This window comes from Malaclemys terrapin, chromosome 1 (assembly GCF_027887155.1).
Source record: "Malaclemys terrapin pileata isolate rMalTer1 chromosome 1, rMalTer1.hap1, whole genome shotgun sequence".
NCBI classification, from domain to species: domain Eukaryota; kingdom Metazoa; phylum Chordata; order Testudines; family Emydidae; genus Malaclemys; species Malaclemys terrapin.
In genome coordinates, this window is record NC_071505.1 from 71,877,286 (window position 1) to 71,903,391 (window position 26,106).

General features: G+C 40.1%; 1 protein-coding gene across 5 annotated transcripts in view; it reads left to right on the forward strand.

Annotated features, from left to right (window-relative positions):
- SYT1 (synaptotagmin 1) overlaps window positions 1–26,106 on the forward strand; it is a 501,584-nt gene that overhangs the window by 389,238 nt on the left and 86,240 nt on the right. For all 5 annotated transcript variants that reach the window (XM_054027093.1, XM_054027128.1, XM_054027110.1 and 2 more), the window contains 2 exons: window positions 2,173–2,340; window positions 7,269–7,436. In XM_054027093.1, coding sequence (XP_053883068.1) covers window positions 2,173–2,340; window positions 7,269–7,436 — 336 coding nt within the window. The remainder of the gene's footprint in view (window positions 1–2,172; window positions 2,341–7,268; window positions 7,437–26,106) is intronic.

Genomic DNA, 26,106 nt, shown 5'->3' on the forward strand with positions numbered 1-26,106 from the left:
AAATAGAATGTGATGAAAATCATTTATTTCTTTTCCCCACACCACATCTTTGATAGTGTGCTGTGTTTAATTAAGGTGTGAAATTGTATGGTGTTGTGGGTTCCTATTTTATTCTGCTGCCCTAACTCTAAGATTAAATTTCCCTTCTGAGCTCTGGTACTTCCTTGGGATTGGATGTTAGTGGTGTGATGGTGCAGCACAGCTGCATGGAGCTGGAAACCCAATTACCATTTGGTGTGTTCATCTGGGTTAAAAATGGGGACAAGCTGACCAAAATACTCTCTCAAGCATGATGTTTCCGTTTTAGAGTGCAAGCTTTTAAAATGGAAGTGAATTCCTTTTCCACTCTGTTAACTGTCATAGGCTCATTTTTCACTCTTTGATGTGAAAGATTTGAGGTAGATCCTGAGCCCGACCATGTATTCATGAACTATTATGCATGTAGAATAGCAATGAAAGAGAAAAGGAAAAGTGCCGAGTAGAGGTAAAGGAAAAATGCTTCATGGAGCTTAAGAAGGTAGGAAAGCACATGACACATTTTGAATTTAAAATAGGCAAAAATAAATCCCACTTTTAAGAATCTATGAGAATACAATTCCTTTCCCAGGTGAGAATTTAGCTGTTCCAATTGCTTGAGCTCCTATTTCTAATTTTCAAACAACTGGTCTATGAGAACAAAGAATGTCTTGTGGTAAAGGCACTGGATTGTGTCTTAGAAGGATCTGCTTGTGTGTCCCAGCTTTGCCTCACATTTCCTGTGTGACCTTGGACAAGTCACCTGGGCCCAGAGTTTTAAGGTATTTAGGTATTGCTGCACACAGTGTTGCAATGTCTAACTAATCTAGGAGCCTAAATCTCATTTTCAAAAAAGGACTTAGGCACTCTGAGTTGATGGGATTTTGGCTCCTGTGTGCCTAAATCCCCTTTTGAATGTGAGATTTAGGCTCCTAAATCAGTTAAGCATTGCAAAGCATGTACAAAGATGGCTAAATGCCCCTTTAAAAATCTGGGCCACAAGGACTCTCTGTTTCAATTCCCTGCCTGTAAAATGAGTTTGCTAATACTGCCTTTCTCTAACCCTGTGTATGTGTTGTCTATTCAGCTTGTAAGAGCTTCAATGCATGGAGTGTCTTTTACTAGCCATATGTACAGCATTTAGCAGAGTAGGGCCCTGATCTCAGCTGGTTCTCTAGGGGCTACTGTAATACAAATAATAATCATCGTCTGCTTTAGAGCAGGACATCCATCCTTCTGTGACTGAAAAAAATGGATACTGTGGGTAAAATTATCAAAAGTGCCTAGGGCCCAGGTTTTTAAAGGTATATAGGCATTGCTGTGCTCAGTGTAGCAATGCCTAAGTGATTTATGAGCCTGTCACATTTTGAAAAGGGGTTTAGGCACATAAATGCTTGAATTCATTTTAAAATTAGATGTAAGCTCCTAAATCAGTTAGGTATTGCAATGTTGCATGCAGAAATGCCTAAATACCTTCAAAAATCTGAGCCAAAGTGCCTTTGCCACCTAAATCTATTTTCAGAAGTGATTTAGACACTTAGAGCCTAAACCTCATTGACTTGTAGTCACTTATATGCCTTTAAGAATGTTACTGTTTAGTGCCTAAGACCCATGTTTGCATAGAGAAATAAATGTGAAATGTGAAGATTGCAAGACCCACTTGTTTCTATGAAAATTCTATCCCATACCAAAGATTTGCATTTAACGTTCTTGTTTCTTTTTTTATGTAGTTTGGGGATGGTTTTGGAATACAAATTTCATAGTCAAAATTGCACAGTGCCCTGCACAGAAAACGAACATACAAGCAACTATAGCAATTGGGAACCTATTTGATTGCAGTTTAAAAAAAAATGAATTTCATATTTAACTGTAATCAGCTGCTCTTTAAAAAGCTTCTTTTCTGCTTAAAAACACACTGCCTGGAGTCTCCTTCTTCCATAATTGGTTTTGTGCAGTCTATAGCTTTGCTCCATTTGCCTTGTGTGCAGAGGCTCTGGAAAGGATGGTAGATGTTTTTGTTTGCTTTTTTCTTTTAAAGCCGAGCAACAAGCAAAAAAGAAAGGGTAGTAATGACAGAAAAATCTCCATTTTTTTGACTACATAAATATTTCCTTAAATGTCTCTTCAGTGTTCCGTTCTCTCTCTCTCTCCTTTCAGCTTTTGGTAGGGATTATTCAGGCAGCTGAGCTGCCTGCTTTAGATATGGGCGGAACATCTGATCCCTATGTGAAAGTTTTCCTGCTGCCTGATAAGAAGAAGAAATATGAAACAAAAGTCCACAGAAAGACCCTTAACCCTGTCTTCAATGAGCAATTTACGTTCAAGGTATTCCTTTGATAATTCTGTTGCATTTATTTCTTTGCTCATTATATAGAGTAAAGGTTCATCTCATGCTCAGTTACAGTATTGCTCATGTCTTAGTTAGTTGGTGACCTGAGGCACAGCGGATTTTTCTGTTGCAGAAACCTTTGAGATTCAGTCTTGTGATGAAAAATGTAGTCACATTGGGCCAGATCCTTTGAGGGTGTAATTAGACTTAGCTTAATTGTAGTGAGTGAAGCTATGCCCATTATTCTAACTGGGGGTCTGGCCCCTACCTTGTAGTTGGAGACTACTACAAAATAGAGTGACACTTTGACAAAGGTCTATGTGAATTTCCCTCAAGCAGCATTTTCTTAAAAATCTGTTGCAGTCTGATTTATGAATTCTGGTATAACACTCCTTTTCCCCCTCCCAAATAAATTAAAGCATGAACAAGGCATATGGATGAAGAGAACAAGTATGAGATCAATCTTGCTCAGTTTTCCTGTATCCTGACATAGTAATGCTTACCATGCTCCCTTACATAAGAGGCGAAATCATGACCCCCAGCTTATAGGGCACGTATTAAATAAATGTAGTTAAGGGTTTGGTTGTAAAATTTCAGCAGCAGTATTAATAGTGACTTAAGAAAATTCTAGCCATGCTAAAAGTCCAGTTAAATGTAATAAAGAAGCATCGGGTAACCTATTTCAAAGGGATTTTCCTAATGCGTGTCTTACTTCTATTACTTTAGGCTCTTCCATGTATATGCTCAGTCTTATAATGACAGCTCCAGTTTGAGAACAGGAACAATAAGAGACTCAGGCTATGCAATCACTCAACGAGAAAGATATCCCCAGAGGTTACAGCCACTACTGCATACATAGTCTGTTTTTCCCCTTGAAGATGTTCATAAAAATAATCCTTTTTTGGGACATTTCTTTACTGAGCTTTCCTATGAGAGTATTTAAAAGAAACCAGAGCTATAAATTACAGATCCCAGGGTAACATACACAAGAAACAACAAACAAATCTGTCATCTAGCAGGAAGACACAGTGAATAAATCAAAACACTCACTCACAGGCAGATAATGTCCACTTATTTTAAGTCACAGCTTTAATAGTCACATTTTGGAACCTAGAAGGAAAGGTATGCTGAAATCTTTTGCCTAACAAGCTGTGACTGAGGTGTTTAGGTGCACCATAACACAGTACTGATAGTGGGCTAGATCCTGCAATCTTTACTCAAGCAAAACTGACGGTGGTTTTGCCTAAATAAGGACTGTAGGCACCGGCTCAGTGGTATAGTTGCTTTACTTTCTGCAACATCAGTCGTTTGTCTGCATGGCTGCATGCACGCATTGCTTTCGGGTACTTCAACACAACATGATTTTATCTTGGTTTCACTGCTTTGAAGGATAAAAGCAGCTGTTCTTTGAAATACTCACTGTTTAAAACATTCTAAATTCTTAAATTACATTTATTATCATAAATATTAAGAGGGGGGAAATTTAACCTATACAGCTACAGCTTGCCCACAATGCATGGAAATGGGAATCCAATTGAATGGGATTTATTCCATTAGCATATGGAGGTAAAGTGCTGTTGTAATTTAAAGGGTTCTCTTTGGAGGGAAATCCCAGAAACAATTTCTTGGTGGTGTAGGGTGGAGTAATTTCTCAAAAAGAAAGAAATCTCCAATCTCTGTGTTTTCTGGGCTGCTATCCAGTGTCTTGCAAAGAGAAAAGTTCACCTCAATATCTCAATTAGTGTAAGTTTTGTCACTGCCTTCACTGGGGTCAGAATTTCATCCTTTATATTGTACATTACACCTGGGAGAATTCTGCACTACTGCATGCGTGAATAATTAATGAGCTGTGCATTTTTTTTTTTTTTGCGCAGAAAAAAGCTTCTGCTGAAATGTTGCTGCAGTTCTGCCTTTTGCCCACCTGAGGGCACTGTGGTGCAAGAACAGCAGCAGCTCCCAGCAGAAAATAACTTCTGCAGTTCTGCCTTTTGCCCACCAGAGCGCACTGTGACAATAGAATGGAGCAGCAGCTCCCGGCCAGCTAGGGAAAAGAAAGAACCTGCCTTCTTCACAGCACCTGTCAGGCTGGGTCAGGAGACAGGGGTTATGGGGAGACAGACAGAGTGGGGTGCTGTGGGGGATCAGGCAGGGGCTCATAAGGACTAGTAGGGGAGGACAGACTGGGGCAGGGGCTGAATGGGAGTGGAGGCACAGGGAGGAGGGAGGTACAGGGCCACTTGGTGATGGGGGAGGGGGTGCAGAGCTACATAGGGATGGGGGTGGCTGAGTGGGGGTACAGAGACACATGGGGAGAGGGGGAGGAGGTACAGGGACACATAGGGACAGAAGAGTGGCTAGGTAGGGGCACAGACACATAGGGATGGGGGAGCGGGATGCAGGGCCACATGGGGAGGGGAGAGTGTGTGTCTGAGTGGGGGTGGAGGGATATATGTGGAGAGAGGGTGAAAGGACATATGGGGGTGCAGGAACATTTGGGGACAGGGGCATATGGTGCCTGACTGAATGGGAGAGCTGAATGGACTTCCAGCTCTCAGTGAACATGGAGGTAGGCAGTACAGCATAGACCATCTGAAAATAAGATTGGTGACTGTATGCTGGGCTTGCCAGATGCCATCATTTTCTTGGACACAAGCAAAAGAAATCAAGACACCAGGCATGTGGTTTAACTAGGTTTCAGCTTTATTAATTAGTGACTCCTCTGGAAACTAACTGGTAATAACTTGTCCAGTGCAGGGACAAGTACCTTCTGAGTCTGTACCCACTTGGTAAAGGGCTCAGCCCCCATCTCCTCCACACACACCATTTACCTGGCCCCAGCACCATTGCAAGAAGAGCTTGCACAAGGGCTAAGGTAGGAGGGGGAAGTTTCCATGCTGCACCAGACATTAGAAGCCCCAACCCCATTCCCCACCTTCTTTTGGGGATGTCTTTTTCTAATCCACTTCCAATTCCTGCTTATCAGGGAACTAGACAGGAATGAGTACCTGTAATGGGCACCTGCCAAGTTGCAACATCTTGAATTTTACAACCTAACTACCCACCAAGTCCCTGGGCTGCTGAGAGAAAGGTTAAAACCCTGCTCTGCACAGGCCAGTATGGGAATGAGGGGGAAATTTCTTCCCAGATTACAAAAGGTGACTAGTGCAATGTCCAGAGCAAGGCCCAAACGTCCAGTCATCCTCTGATCCTGCTTGGAGGAATGGGGAGCATTTCCTTATGGTGCAGAATGTCACCCTGTGCAGGGGGAAGGGCTTATAAACCTTCCCCTTATAAGTGAAGTAGCCAGTAGATTTACATTATATCCCTTCTCTCCTAACCAATCAGCCGTAGAGTCTGCCTCCTGAAGCCCGCAGAGAAAGAAGGAAATGAGAAGAAGCAATCCTTAAAGGGACCAAGGGTTTTCATTGCCCTGCTGGTCCAGACAAACCCTCCCAGCCTCTGAAGCAGGGGAGAAGAGGAGGTGGCATTGTTGCCAAATCTTCTTTTAAAATGTATTTGAATAAACTAAACTTTAACAAAATGCAGTGCCTAAAGTTACTGAAGATAAAAATTAAATAATGGCTAATATACCTTATCAAATTGATAGGGTACATTAAGTCTAATGCACAGTGAATATAAATTTCTGAAAAGGGACACTTTAAGACATGTCTGTGTTCAGGAATTTGATTTTAATATTGCTGTAAAGACAAGTGGAAATGTACTTAAAACTTTTCTTACTGTATGTTTAAACCTACTACGCCATTTAAAAAGCACTCATTACAGAACTAATTTACAATATTCAAAATACATTTTGCTATTGTGTTTGTACCATGTTAATGTGCAGGCCTGTTCCCATTGAGGTCATCATAGACTTTAGCAGAAGCAGGATCAAGTCCTTAATTTGAAATATTCTGTGTAATTGTTCTATAACAGTTTTTGACTAAAGGTTAAATACCATTGGGTCAGTCAATATTTTAAAAAGCAAGTGAAAGCCAAATAGTCACACAATATTTGAAGACCCAGAGCTCAACAGACTAGAACTTTTGGGTGTTCATGTGACCAAATATTGTGCCACGCTATGGCTTCCCTTTTTATGTAGACAATTACTAGAGAAATGTTTACTGAAGCATATGGTGATCATTTAAACTTGCAAAATATAGAGAATTTATTAAAATTGACCAAGCCTTCAATGCAAGTTCAAACCATTTTAATTAGGCTTTTCTACCCAGCTACTCAAGTGTAGCTTACCTGAACTGCATCACTTATCCCGAATATTAAAAATGTGTCTAATAAAGATCCTAACCCAGAGCATCTGTCCCATATCCATCAGAACAGCTGGAGAATTAGTCAGGACTTGGCCTGCTGCCGCCACAATTTCTAACCATACACTGTGTCTTAGAATGAACTTTAGCATCTATGGTGTGAAAGGTATAATGTTGAAAAAATATACCTGGATAAGTAATAAATAGTTACCCTGTAAGAAGACGATCTAGTCTCTAATTACCTTGTGTCAGATGCAGTAAGTCAGTTCTGTAGTTTCTCATCAGTCTCTGGGCTACCCTTTTCTGAGTGTTGACAGTATGATTTATTGGCAGAAACCATACTGCAGTGTTAAAAGCTCATGTATCTTTGGGGCAAATAACTGGCCTCCAGTTTCAGTTTCACCACACACAAAATAATAATTGAGGACAGAGGGCAAAAACTGGAGAGTGATAAGTGAGCTGCCACATTGTTCTATTGAGTGCCATATTCTGGTCTCGGGAAACAGTGCATCAGATGACTACAAAAATATATACCTCATAATTTTCCCCCCGTTCAATTTACCCAAGATGACAGCTGGTAAACCAAAGAAATTGATTTGCATTGCAGTGAACCCATCTTTATTGTCTGAGCTAGAGAGCTTGTCATTTTTTCTTCTTTATAGGTGCCGTACTCCGAACTGGGTGGAAAAACCTTAGTGATGGCAGTATACGACTTTGATCGTTTCTCCAAACATGATATCATTGGGGAATATAAGGTGGCCATGAACACAGTGGACTTTGGTCATGTGACTGAGGAGTGGCGGGATTTGCAAAGTGCTGAGAAGGAAGAGGTACGAAAAACAATTGTCATATTTTTGGCTGCATACTTTTATCATTGCCTGGTGAAACAGTCAAACTAGTAAGTGGGAATTGACTTATAGCAAGAAACCTATCAATATTTCTCAAGTTAACCTGATAGCAACTTGATGGAACTAAACCATCTTGTAAACATGTATTGCTATCAGAAGATTTTCATGGTGCATTATACCTTGTTACCCCCTAGTTCCAATCATTTGTGACAGTTTTGGCACTTTGTTGTGGAACAGACTTAAAAAGGGTGACCTTTCTCTTCAGTGGGTGCAGTTTGCACCCACAACATTTGCACCCTCATTTGCAGTTGAATAGTGAGAGTGATTTACACCTGCAGTTAATAGTGAAACATACATTTGAGAATTTGTATTTCTATGCATCAAATTGTGAGGGAAGATGTTGTTGGTTTTAACATACAATCATAAAATATTAGGGTTGGAAGAGACCTCAGGAGGTCATCTAGTCCAAACCCCTGCTCAAAGCAGGGCCAACACCAACTAAATCATCCCAGCCAGGGCGTTGTCAAACCGGCCTTAAAAATCTCTAAGAATGGAGATTCCACCACCTCCCTAGGTAACCCATTCCAGTGCTTCAACACCCTCCTAGTGAAATAGTGTTTCCTAATTTCCAACCTAGACCTCCCCCACTGCAATTTGAGACCATTGCTCCTTGTACTGTCATCTGCCACCACTGAGAACAGCCGAGCTCCATCCTCTTTGGAACCCCCCTTCAGGTAGTTGAAGGCTGCTATCAAATCCCCCCTCACTCTTCTCTCCTGCAGACTAAATTACCCCAGTTCCCTTAGCCCCTCCTCGTAAGTCATGTGCCCCAGCCCCCTAATCATTTTTGTTCCCCTCCGCTGGACTCCAATTTGTCCACATCCCTTCTGTAGTCGGGGGACCAAAACTGAACACAATACTCCAGGTGTGGCTGGAGTAACATGTGGCTTTAACATACTAGATTGTTATTATCATGTAACAATTCAAACAGTATTCAGTGATAAAAAATGATATATTAAAAAAGAGTGCATTGGAATGAACTGTACTATCCATAATATTATTCTCTCCCTTGCCTTTTGCTGTCTCTAAAGATCTGGTTGGTCACAGTCAGCTTCGGAGAAGGACGTTTATAATAATTTGCTATCTACAGTGCTGTGTACACATATAGCACTCTTTAGAAATATTTAATGACTAAATTGTGCATTCTGCAGTGTTGTTCATACCAGCATATCCACATTTTGCTTATCATGAGAACATTTTTTCTTAAATTTTACATTTTTCATTTTGATTGTCAGGTAATAAATAGCTTCCCACTCGTAATAGACAGAATGTACAGCATATTTCAGTTTTCTGGTGAGGCTAGAACGAATCTGAGTCTGATTTCCTTATTGTCTAGTTTAGCCAATAAATTGCTTTAGATTCCAACCTTGTTTTCTGTGATTAGAGGGACAACTACCGGATAAAATTCTTTGCCAATCCATGTGAAGAAAAGCTGAATACTGGATTCAGGTTCCTTGTTCTGAACAATATATTGGTTTAAATTTTCTTCCTTCCCGCTTTATATCTTCATCACCAGTGTCTTCTCAGATCTTCAATTATGTATTTCATAGTCTGCCTTTTCTGTGTTAGCTTTTGATGACTGTATCTGCCAATAGATTTCTGTTTTTCTGGTGTATACTCATTTGAAAGTCACTGCTGCATTTAGATATTTTTCTGTGGCATTTTCTTGGTCATCACATCTTTCGTAGGTTTCTCTTACTAAAAAAGTCTGTAACATTGGTAGCCGTGTATTGTGGCATGTTTCTATCCCGCTCTTAAAGCAAAGGTCAAAAGCAGTATGTGAATCATATTATCCCAAGAGGGCCTGATCCTAGGTAACTCTTCTTTAAAGTCCGTGCACACAGGAGAGTCAGAAAATGTTAAACCAGTGTGTATCTGATCACTCCACTCTGTAGTAAGTGCCATGAAAGTCATGGAATCAGATTTTTACTTGACTATCTCATGACTTCTATTTTTTCACAATAAAAGCTACAATCAGACAGTATCAGGGTCTCACACCACCGCACCTCAAAAAGCATAAAATGAAGCCAAATGATGCATGAAAAGTATTTGAACCTTTACCTCTTTAACAAAAACTTAACCTTTCATACAAACTATTACTTTCATGTGCAGACAGCCAGTAAAATAATACAGGTTAGTGCTGGGTTTAGCTTGTAATGTGACAGATAACCGTCTGTTGAACATGTACTTTCCATGTTCGCAGTAATATTTGCCTTAGTCCCTCTGTTCTTTGGTAAAGTTCACACGCTGCTAATACAAAATGATGTTAAAGTTGCTACAGACAGATGTTCTACAGTGCATGCTAACTCTGTCAGTCAAATACTTGCACAACAGACTTCTGACTTGACTGGAGCCTGGCTTTTTATTAAAGGTGAAGCGAATTAATTAAAAACATACATTGTTCTTGAACTTGGAAGTTAATAAATATAATAATTCATGTAAAGTACATACAGCCTAGGGCTGCATGTAATGATGCATTTTATTTGTAGATGCAGGGGCCATAAATGCATGGACAAATGTGTTATTTTTATGTACGCATAGAAGTTAGACATCTAACTGGCAATGCACACATACAGATACCATGTTTGCATGAGCATTGTGCTAACTAATGGATCCCTTCATTGATTCCCACCAGTTCACATTTAAGTTTTTGCCCTCACATGTAAAGCCTCCTACAACACTACCCCTCCCTATTTATTCACTTTGTCTCTTATCTCATTGCCCTACCCTCTTCTATTGTGGTTTGATCCTGCAAGGTGAAGACTCCTGCAAGATACGGACTAAGTGTCCTCCACTCCCATCAGTGGGCTGGGGGTGCTCAGCTTGTTCCAGAATCAAACCCTTAATGGCATGGTAGGAAGATATTTGTCAACATGTCATTTCCTAAACCACCCTACCCAGGCGCATGCCCAGCTCAGTAGGTGAAACTCCAGGTCCAGCAGCACCAGGGCCAGGAAGGGGACAGGACATAGCCAGGGGAGGGCCCCGCCTGCATGCAAACATGCATATTGGTGATGCTGTGACAGGTTCCTCTAAACCCAGGAATGATAAGAGCCAATGGGCTGGAGCAGGGAGCCACGCCCAGCTGCACAGGACAGGAAGCACTGCTACAGGATGCAGGCAGAGCTGGCTCAACACCGCCCCCCACAAGAATATTTTCCCCAGCTGCCTGTAGCTAGGGTAAATAACCCCAAGAATGTATCATTTCCCTCATCCTTCCTCTGTTCTTCTCTTTTTATTCATTATATTTACTCAATGAAGTAGTTTCAAATTTGATTGCAAGGTCTTTGGTGCTACCCTAAGTTTGTATGACACCAAGCATGATGTGGAACTGATCCTGAGTGGTGTTTCTATATGCGATCACAATATGAATAACAAATAAAGATAATAGCTGCTATGCATGCAGGTCAGGTGTGCAATTGTGCATCGCTCCGGGCTTCTGTCCCTTTGAAAATCAGGTCCCTAATCTCAAACACATACATCAAAAGACCAAATAATTCCCATTTCTCATTCATTTTAAGATTAATTCTCTTCTCTATTCCTGCCTAATTGCTCATGGCTATATTCCAGGTATCCTATGTACAGAGGAGAATTTCCATTTGTGTATAATCTGGTTTGATTTGGTTTCCCACTATTATTATGTGGCGATTTCCCTTTATAACCGTTAGGCAATTTGACATGGAAAAATTTCCCACTGCATAAAAATATTTGTCTTGTAGATGATTGAATCCAACCACTAAATACATTCCCATAGTAAATGGAGTAAGTTTCCAATTTCTTTTTATATCTCTGATTATATGCCACATCTATTCATGTGAGTTTCCAATAAATGTGGAAAATTATCATTGTTTAGGTTAGCTGAAGACTTAGATTAAGTTTAGATTTCTTAATGTTAGAGCAGTTGTTCTTTTGACAGTATGCAGCACTGCAGTACACACAGCTATCACTGCACCCGTGCCAGCTGTGGTATTTTTGTTGTTATCGTTAATTATTCTAAGCTCATTTCTTGTGGACATCATGGAAAAAGTGGGATTTTAGGAGCAATTTGAATGAGGGGAGGGTTGTTGTGCAAACTGTGATGCATTGGATAGGTAAGCTATTTCACACAATAGACTCAGACCTTACTTCCACTGGCTCCCCCCTCTCCTTTCCCACACCCATGACAGACTTATACAAACCTCCAGAGCCCAAAAGAGAAGAGCTCTTTGTTTAAGAATATTGGATTTTGCACTGTTCTTAGTAGGTCTCTGAAAGATGAGCCTTGCACACAGTCTCCTCAGAATGGATTTTGTTATTCTCCATTTAGATTCTAAAGGACTTAATCAGATGGAGATAATAACACTACAGTGATTGCATAGGAGTTTTTTTTTAAACATTCACTAGTCTAAAATCACTTACGGGTTCTTTACTAACCAATTTATGAAATGTGCAGTGCAATACAATGCAGTATAGCGTGATACTGTATTGTGTTTTGCAAACAAAAGTCTCACAATGTACCTCCATTATAGTACCATATAATGTTTTCAAAATATAGTAAGAAATGAGAGGTAAGCGGGAATGCAAGGAACGACCCAGGAGGTATCTGGATATAGTCAATATAGGAGAGGTGCTTTCTGAATTGTGTTGTTAAAAGTATCAGTGAGAGGCTTAGCCAAGGTTCCCTTTCACCTGGTAGGGGGAAATTAGCATGCAGAGGGTCTCATCTGTGCGTGATATTGTGGTGGGGGAACAATCCTTCCCCACCCATTCCCTTGGGTGAGATCAATGACAAGGTCATTTATTGGAAAGGCAATTCTGAACTTCTTTCCTTGGATTGATAATCAGTATTTACCCCCCACCTCTTGGCCCCACGTTATAGGGGTTGGATTTCATTTCTCAAACCACTCAGCACTTCACTCACAGTTATGGCTACATCTTCACTGCAGAATTAACTTAAGTTGACTCCCCATGAGTTAGCCTAACTTGAGTGAGAATTAATCCTTGAGCTACACTGAGTGCTTGGATTACGGCAAAGAGTGGTTGTACTAGCAGCTGATGAGTTGTACAAATTCAGGCTGTAGCCTGTACTCACAGTGGGCTAGCCAACTTGAATTAAAAGTACCACTAGGCTCGAGGGGTGTGTGTGTGTGTGTGTGTGTGTGTGTGGACAGTACTCAAGTTAGGGGCAACACTTGGGTTATAACTGCAATGACGATAAGCCCACATAACCCAGTTATTTGGGTTCTATGCAATGGATTTCATCCAAAGAGTCTTTATGAATGTTTGGTCTATTATGGATCCTATGTTTATTTGTCTTACATTGAGCCTGATTCAGAAGAACTTCATTGCTTATGCTAATTCTGGAACCTAAATCTCTCCAAGAACAACAGAGATAAATCTGTAAATGGTTTGGAGAGATTTATTTTGCAGGACATTTCTTGGTTTTATATTTTCTATTTCTTGGCATTTAGCTATCAGTAATGTTACAATCTGCTCCCTAACTCTGCAGTGACGATACCAAACAGCCTAATGGCAAGACCTGACTCAGGAGAATCTCTAGTAGAGCTTGCTCTGAGGACAGAATAACTTATGTTTGGTGCCCTGTTCTTCTCTCCAAAGATTAAGGCGACTGGGCCCTTAGGATTTGAACAGCCTTCATTGATTCAGGATCACAGGAAATTCCCAAAATACTGCTTTCTCTTTACAAATGAGGAAACATTTTAAAATAATAGTAGTCTACTTTATATGAAGATAAAAGGAGTCTGGATATTTTGTAATTGAGGAAAAAGAGAGCGAGAGAGACTGGTTTGGTAAGCTAATAGCAAACTTCTACTGCATGCATGCATGCAAATAACAATCCCTTTCAACTTGCTCCTGTCATGACCAGGACATAGAGAGCCTGGCCTAGCGGGTAGAACCAGGAGTCAGTAGCCGACAGTCAAATCAATGGTTGGCACTAGAGTCAGGGGTCTAGTCAGAAATTGTAGCTGGAGCCAGGGATCAAGCCAAAAGTCAGAGCTGAAGAACAGAACCAGGGTCCAAAGTAGGGAACAAAAGCAGGGTCTGTGATAGCAACAGGCCAAGTACTGCCAAGTTGCACAAACAGTTTCCTGGAACTTATTCTATGTTTGAATAGTGCACCTGGACCAATCAGAGGTCACAGGGCATGCTGTCAGTCGGGTCTTCTGTGGGCAGCACTTCCTGTGGTGCTTAGTTACCCAGAGTTTATAGTGCTTTGATTGCAGCTCTGTGATGGCTGCTGGATGGTGGCGTGGAAAAATCAGTCACCTGAAGACTTGGGTTCTAGTTTTCTGAATCCTTACAGCTTCTACAGCTCAGGTTCTAGCACTGATTCTGAATCAATCAATCTTTAGCTTCAAATGTGTATATCAAACACCATCCTTTGCTTCAGACTTACTAAATACAAGACTGCCACTACAAACACAAGAACAGAGTTTACCTAGGCTAGATGTACAGCAATGGACCGAGGCGTGTGTCTTGTTAGTGCTCATGAGCATGGTGCAGCAACCTAATCTACTAATTACAACCAAACATGATAAAAACAGGATAAAACCCTAAGGAATTTGGCTAAAATTGTATGGACAAATGTAATTACATTAGATTACTGCAGTGACATTTTATAGCATATTCCACATATAATAACTGCAGAATGTAATGTTCATCATTGAAAAGCAAAATCCGTATATAGTCCGTTCATTTATAATATCCATTATATGAGGAATATCATGTAATTTATTTGCTTACAACATTAGTTAGGTTTTTTGGGTCCTAACAACTTGTCACTAAGTGGAATTATAAATAAATTGGCAATTAAGTAGATGTGAAGTCAGATGCTGAAATGCTCTTAATGTTTTAAATTATGACCCTGAAGTAAGATGTATTCCAAAGTGTGTTAATGGCAGTCATAAGCAATCACTTTGCAAGAGTCACTTAAGTGACCTCAATCAACTTTAGCATGAAGATCCTGTTTTATCGCCCTTTACATAGAATTCAGTTGTTGCACATAATAACACATACATTTTAATGAACAGCACAATCACAGAGGAGAAAAGCATCTGATGAGCAGTTAATTGTCCACAAAGCTCCTCTGTGCGTCTCAGCCTCTTCCTAAAAGTATCTCGGAAGAAGTCAGAGGGTGAGAATTTAATGAGATATTAGAAGCTTCCTTCTACTCTCATGACCCAGTCAAATTTGAATGCCATCTTTTCCCATCTCTCTTGGAAAAGGATGATTAATAAGTTAATGTTGCTAAAGCCCTTGAAAGATAAAAGTCTCTGTATAAGGATTTGTTATGCACTATGCAAGTTTTAAAGAACAGGGTCGCTCTGCTCAATGATTGCCTGATATTGGGCAGTCCATTACACATGAACTACATGCCCAGAATCCATTTTACCTTACTCCTGCTATCTTTGTGCATAATTGCTGCTGATATAATATATTCTTCAGGTTCACATGACTGGAAGAGTGGAATTGATGGAAGAACTGTTTTCCTGCACCAACTCTGGCATGTAAAATTTTGGGCAGAAAATGTAGAAAAAAAAGGTGTTGAAAGGAGTTTGCTCCTCAGTGGCATAGGCCAGATGTTGTTGCAACTGACTTCATATGCATCATGTGGATGTTAACACTTCAGTACAGTGGACTAGAGATACCCCCTTAATGCTTATTGCTTTGTGAATCTTTTAGAATGTCACCTTCATTTATTGCACATGATTAATTTTTTTTTCCTTCAGACATTTTGACAGTATTTGCACTTAAGCCGAGATACAGCCCCAGTGACCAGTCCAAGGAACTCAACTGGCTGATGGGAATCTCTGTGGGGGGGAAGGAGAGAATCTTCCTCATAGACAGCAGAGCAAGAGCAGAGCCATTAAGGCCTGGAGTAAATTCCACAACCCTAATAACTTCCTTCCCTGGGGAGACGAGCTGCCAGCACCCACTGCAGAGGGAGGGGTGTGTGGGTGTGTGTGGGTGTACACTACTGCCATCCTTCCCCTTCCATACACAGTGGTTCTGCTGTGTTGGGGACCATCAGTACCTGACGTGGAGGAGATAGGAGTTGGGCTTCCAGGGGAGACTTCTTATTTTAACACTCAAGCAAGCTTCATAGAAATTAAAGATGGAAGATACCAATTAAACCATCTAGTTTGTTGAACCCCCAGTGCAGAAACTCTGGAAGTGAGAGTTCAGGTCATTTATACAAAGAGGAGTTCACTTCACCAGTCATTTTCTGTTATATAAAAGATGGACAAATGATCTAATAGGCCTTTTCCATCTCTAATAATAATATTTGGCTCTTACATAGCTCTGTAGATAGTGATTTACAAAGGAAAGTATCATTATCCCTATGGAGATGCTGCCCACAGTGCCAGACACATTTTTTAAAATTGAAGTTTTTATTTAACTGAATATGAAAATGAATTCCGTGTCTTCCGCTGTGGTGTTTAATTATATATTAAAATTATTTTACATTTTTAAAATTGTCATGGTGGTGCAGAATTGTGTATTATCATTGTACCATGCTGTGTTATAGCACTTCTCAGCAGGAGAGATAGGGGACAGTTGGGGCTTTTGGAACCTGCGAGGCAGTTTAGGTTTGTGGGAAAAGCATCTTAGCTGGACGTTAAAATCACCAGCAGTTAATTAGTTGCTGTTTCCCAGGAAATATGCACCATAAAATATTATAACTTCAGAGATAACACCCCACTGAGATGAATGGAGTGGGGGGTGAACGCTGTCTGGTTGGAACTACCCTGTTTCCCCGAAAATAAGACATCCTCCGAAAATAAGGCCTACTTACAGTTTTGCCTCTCATTGTAATATAAGGCATCCCCCCGATAATAAGACCTCCCCGATAATAAGGCATCCACCGATAATAAGGCATTTTTCATTTCTGAAAAATAAGACATCCCCTGAAAATAAGACCTAGCGCATCTTTGGGAGCAAAAATTAATATAAGACACTGTCTTATTTTCGGGGAAACAGGGTATTGTTTCAGGATTTGCAGAACTATATATTTCCTTTAGGGCTCCTCATATTTACGATGTTGGTAATCCTATTACACACCTTCCTTGAAGTAGCATCCTCTTTCTGTACTCCCTCTCTGGAATGAAATGTGCATATGGTGGTCATGGGCATTTTTATGTCATAAATGAGGGATTTAATTGGCTCATTGAAATCAAAAGGGGAAAAAAGCCTATTTGTGTGTCTTGATTCACCTCAGACTACATGGAGATATAGCCATTAAATGTACCACCAAAACAGTAGAAAAGAAACCAAATATTCTGCAGTGGAATTAAAATCTGCCTCCTTTGGGGCCTTTCTGTTTCTGGGCAGCAGGCTGAACAGAGTGTGTTCTGAGGTCAGAAAACCTTGTGTTGCTTATTTGTCAGAAACAAGTTAATTACCCATTTGACTTCCACATGTAGAAATGTGTCTTGAGCTAATCTGCTGAAAAAGTACTTCCTGGCATCTATATATTTGCAGCTAGTGTTAAAACATCTTTTACCAATCAATATACAAAAAAGAATAATACCAGGCAGAGTACATTCCTGACAACGAATAATACCAGATGGAGTACATTCCTGACAAGTGTGCAGAAGGTCAGTGGAGCAAAATGGAGTTACAACAAGAAAGGTAGGAATAGCAGAGAGAAGCTTTGCTTATTTATTTATTTTTTTACAATAAAAAAATAGTTTTTTTCCCCCATGTTGAAGTACAGGACAGAGAATAGAGGAAATAGATAAATTCAAGTTCACTAAACTTGAATGATTAACATGCTATGGCATTTGGAAAGTAGTGTTATACAGGTTTTTCTATAAGCTTCTTAGAAACATGGTGGGAGAGGTCAAAATGATCTCAGCTAATTCTTTCTAACAGGTTTACGGAGAGCCTGGATTGCTCAGGGGCGGGCAGTGGTCTGCCAACCAATTACCTCTAGGTCTTTAGTTCAGATGATTGGTATGCCAATCATTTACACTGGTTGAAATCCAGTTCAAGGGAAAGATTCTTCCCTCTATGCTGGAGATGCATTGGAGAGGGCTTTGTCTTGCTGTGGAGCTGCAGGGGGAATTCTCGTCTAGTTAGCTATAATTTCTTCTGGGGTCTCCTGGTGTGCACGTATTGTAACAGTAGCTCTGGCACCCTGGGGGAGATTGCAGCACACTCTGTGCTCTGCTACATCTGGTGGCTGATGCAGAGGGGCAGTGGATATGTGTCCCTTGTTTTGTGTCTATGAGTTTGCCTGCATCCCTCTTTCCCAGCCTTATTTAGACAGCCAACGTCTGGGATGTACTGTCCAGAAGCAGAAACTGCATTCCTCAAAAGGATTCTGGTCATTCCCCTTTAAAGAAGTCCAAGAAGAAATGGGAGCTCCATGCATTTCCCCACACTCTTTGCAAACCCATGCGGGGTGTGGCTAGATCAGGCCCCAAGTCAGCCTGTGACCAAAAATCATTATCTGATTGCTGTTAGATGAACTGACTTCATGAGTCAGATATTTGTGTCTAAATAGTATAATACCCCATCATAGGTGTCAATAATTGGCAACCTTGTTTGGTAGTCTCTCAGCATGGAGATCTGCATTGTAATAGACCTGAGGAAATACCAGCTTTCATACTGGTGAAACTGGTCCACTCAAAAAAAAAAAAAAAAATTGTTGAGGCACATTGGTGTTGCAGTGTTCCTGCTACCCATGCTGTACCTACTCTGTGGAGAACTAGAGCTTTCCAGAAGCATCAGAAAAATGCATTTTTGAAAAGGTTAAAGACAAAGGTTTGGGAGTAGTAGTCCATGAAAAAGAGAAATTAGTCATTTTCTTCATTTTCTTTTTTCTGGCAGTTCTTAAACACCAATTTAGACCATGTCATCGATTACCATAGTAACCATTTAGCCTCTTTTCTGAGCCTTTTGTGTTTCAGTTTAGTTTTAACAACTTGCTTAACTGACAGCTGAAGCACTTCATACTGTAGCTATGATAGGTACTGGTAGCATGAATTGCCTTTTTTTTTTTTTTTTTAAATTGCAGCTATAGTCTAAAACACACCACAGTATTGTAAACCGTAGTGTGCTGGACTTTTACTGTAGATTACTGTAACATTTTAAAAGATTAGATTACAAGAAGTTAGTGTATGATATTGTCATGTGTCTGTTGGCCCCTTCCTATTTACTTTCTATGATAGGTGGAAGGCCTGCAGGGATTACTAATACCTATTTTATATCTTAAAAACTGTTTTGGATCTATCTAATTATGCACATAACTGGTCTCTGTAATCATATGTCCTTATTGCTATAACTCTCATACTTCCTTTCCCCTTTCCTTCATCTCTTTATTACACTTACTTGTTGTTATCGTACCCCTAGAAAGACCATTGGCTGCATCATGTCTTAAATTAGAATATAAATTCTTTGAGGGGAGCCTTTTATTATGTGTTTATACAGCACCTAGCACAGTGAGGCCCTAGTCCTGACTGGCACTAATCAGTTATACATAATATAACTAATAATGTGTAGAAAAACCCCTTCCATTTAATTTCTGTTTCAGGATTTTATGCATTCCTTCCTGCTATGCTAGTAAGAGACTGCCATTTCTAGGTTTTAAGACTTTGCAGTGTGTCTTACATACATGCAATCTCTTTTTGTAGGAATGATTATAGTGAATCTTTAACTTCAGTCACACAGATCAAGGTGAATAATAAATTCATAAGATTACTTATCATTCTCAGATATTCACAGGTAGCACATATAGGTTGCACAGAGAAAATATTTAAGAAAACAAAAGATGGCTATACATGCTGTTCTGTAGATTAGTCTAGAACATACATTTATAAAGGTGGTAAAGAGCAATTTGAATTGTATAGTACCATCTGTATCATCTGGGTTTCTCACACTGGAATCATTCTCAGAACTAGACTATTCTGTGAAGATCAAACCAACACCTGTCTCGACATTCTCTCTCTCACTGAAATCACTGACACTCCCATTGGAGATCATAGTAAAAGTTAGACTGATCTCCTAACTTCTCATCCTGGTTGGCTAATTTTGTTCCATCATTCTGCATATGTGATTTGGATATGATAGCTTAGTTGCACTTTTTAGCCTGTGTACTTTAAGGTGCTATTGCTCTTTCATGATGGCTCTTTGGTCAAGATATTCAACTTTTGTGAATCGTTCTCTGCTAAGAGCATTTTCATTGTGCATATGTTAAAAATGCAGGCCTGGGTATGGCACAGAAACATATCTGTCTTTTCTGATCTAGCCACAGTGGAAGAAACCAATAAAGCCTCCATGATGATTGATTTAGTTCTGTTAGCAGCCTTTAGTACCATTGACCATGACACCATTGACCATGACGTTTTGTTGACTCATTTGTGGTGCTCTGATTGGATAGAAGGATGGATGAAGTGGTCCTTTTCTTCTTCCTGCAGAGATGCCAAGGTGTAGAGTGAAATCTGCCTCAAAGGGGCTTTAGAATGCATATTGCCACAAGGTTCCATCTCATTACCCCTGCTGGCTGCTGGGACAGAGTGCAAGGCATTGTGGGCTGCAGTCATCTGTATGCAAGTGACATGCATCTCTGATCTCCTTTTGAATCCACATTGTACTGTCTCTGTGCTTCTCAGTTCTGAGTGATGATTTGGATCTGGATGGGAGAGAACTGACTGTGATTTAACTTGATGACACTGGTGGGCCTGAAGATTCATTTTAAGGATCGTATCTGCACTTACAAACATAGAAATAATGCCAGAGAGCAGCTGTGAGCTTGAGTGCCTTTTTTTCATTTGTGGCTGACCATAATACTGCATTCTTTCTTCTTCAACACAGACCTTGTCACAGAAATCTATACCTATGGCACTTCCAAGCAGAGTTAGTGTAATGTGCAGTTTAGTTTCTATAGGTTGGAATCCCTATAAAGTTGGTGCAAAACATGGCAACCCACCTTCTAAGTGGGTTGGATGGCTGGCTATGTGTGTTCCACTAGCCCCCAAATCAGTTGTGGGTACAATTTAAAGTGCTTGTAGTCAGGGCTGGCTCTGGCTTTTTGGCCGCCCCAAGCAAAAAAATAAAAGAAAAACGGGGCGGCCAGAATGGCAAAGCCCAAAAAAAAAAAAAAACTGCGGCGCAGCCGGAGCCAGGGTGCAGCAGGACTCCCTGCACTGCAGATGTGCCCCGGCTGGCGGGGGAAGGGGGAGGGTGCGGGGGGAGCCCCGCCGCCTGCCGGGAGGGCTCTGCACTGCTCCGGTCGGCTGAGAGGGAAAGACACGGGCTGCCCTGCCAGGCTTGCTGCAGGGTGCTCCCATCCTCTGTGCTGCCGTCCCGTACAGGGCAGCCGGAGCGGAACACCACCAAAAAAAAATAAATAAATAATTTTTTTTTAAAAAGTGGCCGTGCCGCCCTAGGATTGGGCCCTAGGATTGGGCGGAATGCCACCTCCTACAAGCTGCCACCCCAAGCACCAGCTTGCTCGGCTGGTGCCTGGAGCCAGCCCTGCTTGTAGTACTCTTCTAAAGTTCTACATTGTCTGATACTCAGTTATTTATGTTCTGCCTCTCCTTATCTTCCATAACAACTTTTAAAATCCCATTGAGGAATCTCTGTTGTTGATGCCTGGCCTTGCTGCCAGTTCAGAAAACTGAATGCGTTATCATCTGAGTACCCTAATATCCTGAACTTACTTCTCCCGACTGTCTATTAGTACCCAAGCCAGAGATTGTTTAGTTTCACATTATATTGCACATGTTTTTGGTTCATTTAGGCTTTTATATTAATCAGTCAGGCTGAACATTCATTTCTTCTTCTGATGTTTTCTGTGAAAGGCAGGACATTTGAATCAATTTTGATTACTCTAACTTTCGTTTGCACTTTTGTACAGAAGGTAGACACAATTGTTAAAGGTGCTATACCACCAAAATAAATTCTGTACATTTCCCCTCATGAGGAAATTTCCTTTAGTAACCATGGTTTTCTTTTTTGTAATTTTAGATGTAATTTCCTTCATTTTCTTACTTTTCATATTACTTTTTAAAATATTAACCTGTATATTACCATGTGCATCAAAACCCTACTAAAGAAACCTCAGTATTTGCATGTGTTATCCAAATATGCAACTAATCTAATGTTTTTGCCTCATTTCTACAATGGGAGATGTTTCAGCTCATTGACATTTGACATAGCTACCCAGAATTTTTTTTTTAATCTATTATTTACTGAACAGTGTCAGTTAATATTTGATACTGATTGCTACAGGAACACACAAGTATGCAATAAATGTGCTTTCATGTCACCAGATCCTGGCTAAAGTTTGAATTTTCAAATAGCAAATGAATCATGTTAGAGAGCTTATTCCTTCACTCTCCCACCTCCCTGGTCCTTCTCGCATGAACAGAGAACAACAATACCCGAAGTCCGAAGGTACAAACAATTCGATGTTTATTGGGGTGAACTTCCAGCAAGCTTAAATCCAAGTTCCTTTTTCCTTATTTTCGAATCCCAACTTACTTCCTGTTTGCCCCTAATTTATATAGTAATATTCCTAGCTATACCTTAACCAATCATTCAACTGAAATTTACCTAACCAATCCTAACATATTGTAACATGATTAGCTAACCAATTATATCCCACCACCTTAATTAGTTTACACCCAGCAAAATTAATTATACAGCAGACCGAAACAATCATAGAACCAGACAGAGACCATGCAAATAAACATAGCAAAGTGGGAACTATAATGACAAAACAATACAGAAGTGAGGATTTCACAACTACATCTATACAGACATAAGGGTTTCCCAGCTGTGTCTATTGATAAGTGAGTTCTTACCAGACAGAAAACTATCAAATTAAATTTCCTTTTACATCTTCTAGGCTGTTCCCTTTCTCTGGAGGTGATAGCTCAGATCACCTTCCTAACAGCCCCAGATCACCTTATTTCAATATGGCTAGTTTGGAATGTGAGGATGTGACCGCACGCTTCCCAGCTTATGGCTGCCTCTTAGCCAAAGGCATTGGCCTAAGAACAGGGCCTCAGACTGTCACAGTGAGAGAAGGCCCTTACACAGATTCTTTCTTTTATATCTCTATAACTAGCTAAATGATAAACCTAAATTCTTAAAGTATAGGCCTTTACAGACAGGCTTGAATATCTATATCCTAACAAATCATAGAAGGCAGAGATAGAAATAACCTATTGGATTATCCAGTCAAATTTCTTGCCACGGCAGAATTGTTCTCTATTGTACATTTGCTAGTATTCTGTCCAGTCTCATTGTATATGTTCCATGTGAAGGGGGTTCCATGTCTTTCCTTGCAATCCTATTCCACTGCCCTAATGCATTTTTGTCAGGAAGTTTCCCCCTGATAATATATCATCAAAAAGGAATGACTATAGCTAGGTATTATTCACAAACAGAAGAACTGTCCCCCTTCCTAGACTGGACACAGCTGCAACAAAACAGAGGAAGTATATATAGGAAAATACTTTTGGAAAAGAAGCATGTAATAATGCAATTGTTAATTATGTGGAATTAATTTTATGCATCAATTTACTAAAGTGTCCGTCTCCAGAAAGAGTTTATGGGACAGGGTCCATACTTTAGATAAATTTAAAGAAAGCTAGAGCTAATTCCTAAAAAAACAGCCATTCCTTAAAATCAACTGACCAACAAAAGAAGAAGTTATGAAAAAGAATGGGCAAAATGATCAAGGTGTTACCCATCTTAATAGCAATCTGCATTGCACCACGCCTCAAAAACAGCCACAGAGGGAGTTCCATAGATTGGATCCTGACTGGAGACCTCCTCTCCCACAGACAGCTCAGATGGAACTTGTAGAGAGAGAAAATCTATATGATCTCGATATGTTTGGAGAGTCGTGTGGGAGAGAGAGTTGCTCAAATATTTTTAATGGACTTCACACAGTATGAATAAGGCCTTAAATGAAGTATGTGTATAACTTCTGCAGTATTTATAAAGTTTAAAAAGTGTTCTAATGTCTCTGAGAGCTGTGACTAAATCCATAATGGTTTCTTCATTTGCAGTGCCAAGCCCCCTTCCCGGTTTTCTCAATCCCAGCAGCGCTGGTCCTTTTCAAGCTGTGCACCACCATCTTAGCTTCAAGATCCTGAAAGTTCCATGGTTTGCTGTGTTCTCTTTTTCATACTCTTTCTTTCCTATTGACACCATTTTAGGTTTCTTGGTCTCTTTGATACTGCTTTCTTGCTTTTCATCCTCTTGACTTTTCTTGGTCATCTTCTGGCTCTCTGGAATCTTCACAACAGGAGGAATAGATGTAGCCGGAGCTGTTGAAACATTTTGCAGAATTTATCAGCAATTATAAATAATTATATTACTATGACCCTATCCACTCTTCTCTTGATCCCCACCCACTGGTTTGTTTAATCTATCTGTTTACAATCTTGATTAAGGACAAAAGCAAGGTCATTGCGTCAGGAAATCTATTTATGCTACATGTTTGTACAGCACCTAGTACAGTGGAGCACCGATTCCTGACTGCGACCTCTAGGTGCTACTGTAATACAAAAAGTAATAATGTACTAGGAGGTAGTTTGTGTGTACAAAATTAAGCTTTGCTCACATGTGTTCTTAAGCTTTTAGAATCCAAACATTTTAATTACAGTCCTCTGATGTCTACTGGCCTTGTACATTTTCTGATATGCGATATAATGTCAATCTAAAATCTCTGATACAGTCACTTTCAGAATCCAAGGTAATCGTTCGATAGTAGGAACTGCATTAACTAAGCAGTAATGTGCACATACTTATTATGAGAGATGTCTTTAAATCAAGCAAGGGCACTGTACTATGGCCTCCCTTGTCCTCTCACAATAGGACAAAGATTATCTTTAGCGTGGCTACAATAGACACATAATTTTACCATAATTATGGAAAAGCGTTCCTATTTGACTTCTTACAATATCTGGTAATCAAAAAAAAAATTCCTTCAAATGTATTACATTTCCTCTCGGTGTTGTACTTAGACTATTCACTCAGAGAAGAGCCTTGTGACATGCTATAGTTAATAAGTTTTCCATGCTGTCAAAAGTAATAATATTAATGTGCCATTCTGAGTTAAATTAATTTTGTTTTGTGCATTGGCTTGCACAAACGTGAGTGACATTTAGAAATATGATCAGGCAGGAGCTGAGGAGAAACCAAGTGGCAAAACAGAATGAGATGCAATCATTAGAGCATAACAGCCAGCTGCAAGCATTTGTGGGGTAGGCAAAGAGTTACAAAACGCCATTCCATCATGCTTTTGGGGTATTTGTTTTAGTTCATTTTCCCCCTTCTCATTTATTCAGAAATTACATTTTCCCCCTTTTTAATTAGGAATTCAAGATGTTTGGTAGCGTGGCTCCCTGTTTTGAAATGGAAGTGCACATTCCTGCTAATCTCTGATTTCAAGTGCCTTGAGCCACAGCTTATTCTCATTCCACAAGAGGCAGCTGATTGTAATAGCTTTTAAACTGATGACCATGAAGTGGTATTTTCAACTCATAATGACCGTGTTTATTCCTATTTCTTCTGCTTTTTAAAAAAAGCATCAGTAAAAGTGCTTTCTATAAACAGTTAAAAGTAATGAAGAGTACCAAAAGGAGGAGGCTAACAGAGGATGAATAATAAATATTGTGATCAAAATGATTGGTCCAAGTTGTTGCCTAACTTGCCCTCAGCTCTGATTTGCCAATACACTGGAAAGCATTAAATGATTAGGCCATTTAACAAAATATGAATCCATTTATTTTTCTACATACTTTTCACTGCTTTGTTACTGTGACGAGAGAGAGGCCATGAAGCCATGCACTAGTAACCAGTGATATAAATTAGTGCAGTCGGATTTAAAAATAAACAAACAGCCCAATTTATATAGGTCTGCTACCACTACTCTGTCTTTTCTCTCTGAGAAAAGATGCTATGACTGGTGGGACCTCTGCTATTTCTAACCTATGGGGAATGTAAGTAACAGATCCGTAGGTGTGTGAAAGTTACGTGCCAAAGGAGTAAGAAGAGTAGGATGTAGTAGGAAAAGCAACCAACTGGAATGTACAAGATCAAGCAGCTCTTCCTCCTTTCTTACCAGTCCTATTTCTACACCCAGATCTCCTCCTACTTGCTTAGCATGTAATTTTCACCAGATTGATGATTTTGCTCTTTCCATTACACAGATTCATAATTTACACCACTATGTACAGCAGCTTCCAATTTGGTCCTTTACTTCCATGTTTAACCCTAACTACCATGTTTTCACTGAGGAGCCAGAGCTAGGATAGATCTTCCAGTACTTTCAATAAATTCTCCTGATTCACACAACCATTTCAGGTTCCGGTTCAAAACTGCCCTCCTAGTTTTGAAAACCTACCTCCTGGACCTTGCCTCTTTGATTCCATCTCCCCTCTCTCTATTCATTTAGCACCTGCCTCCTTTCCATCCCTTCTCAGAATTTTGTCACTGTTTGATGCAAAAACCTTCTTCCCTGTCGTTTGGAACAGGCTTGCTGCATCTCTGTGCCCTCATGGACTTTCCACATCTCTTCTTAAAACATAACATTTATCACTTGACTGTGCCTCTTAATTTTCTC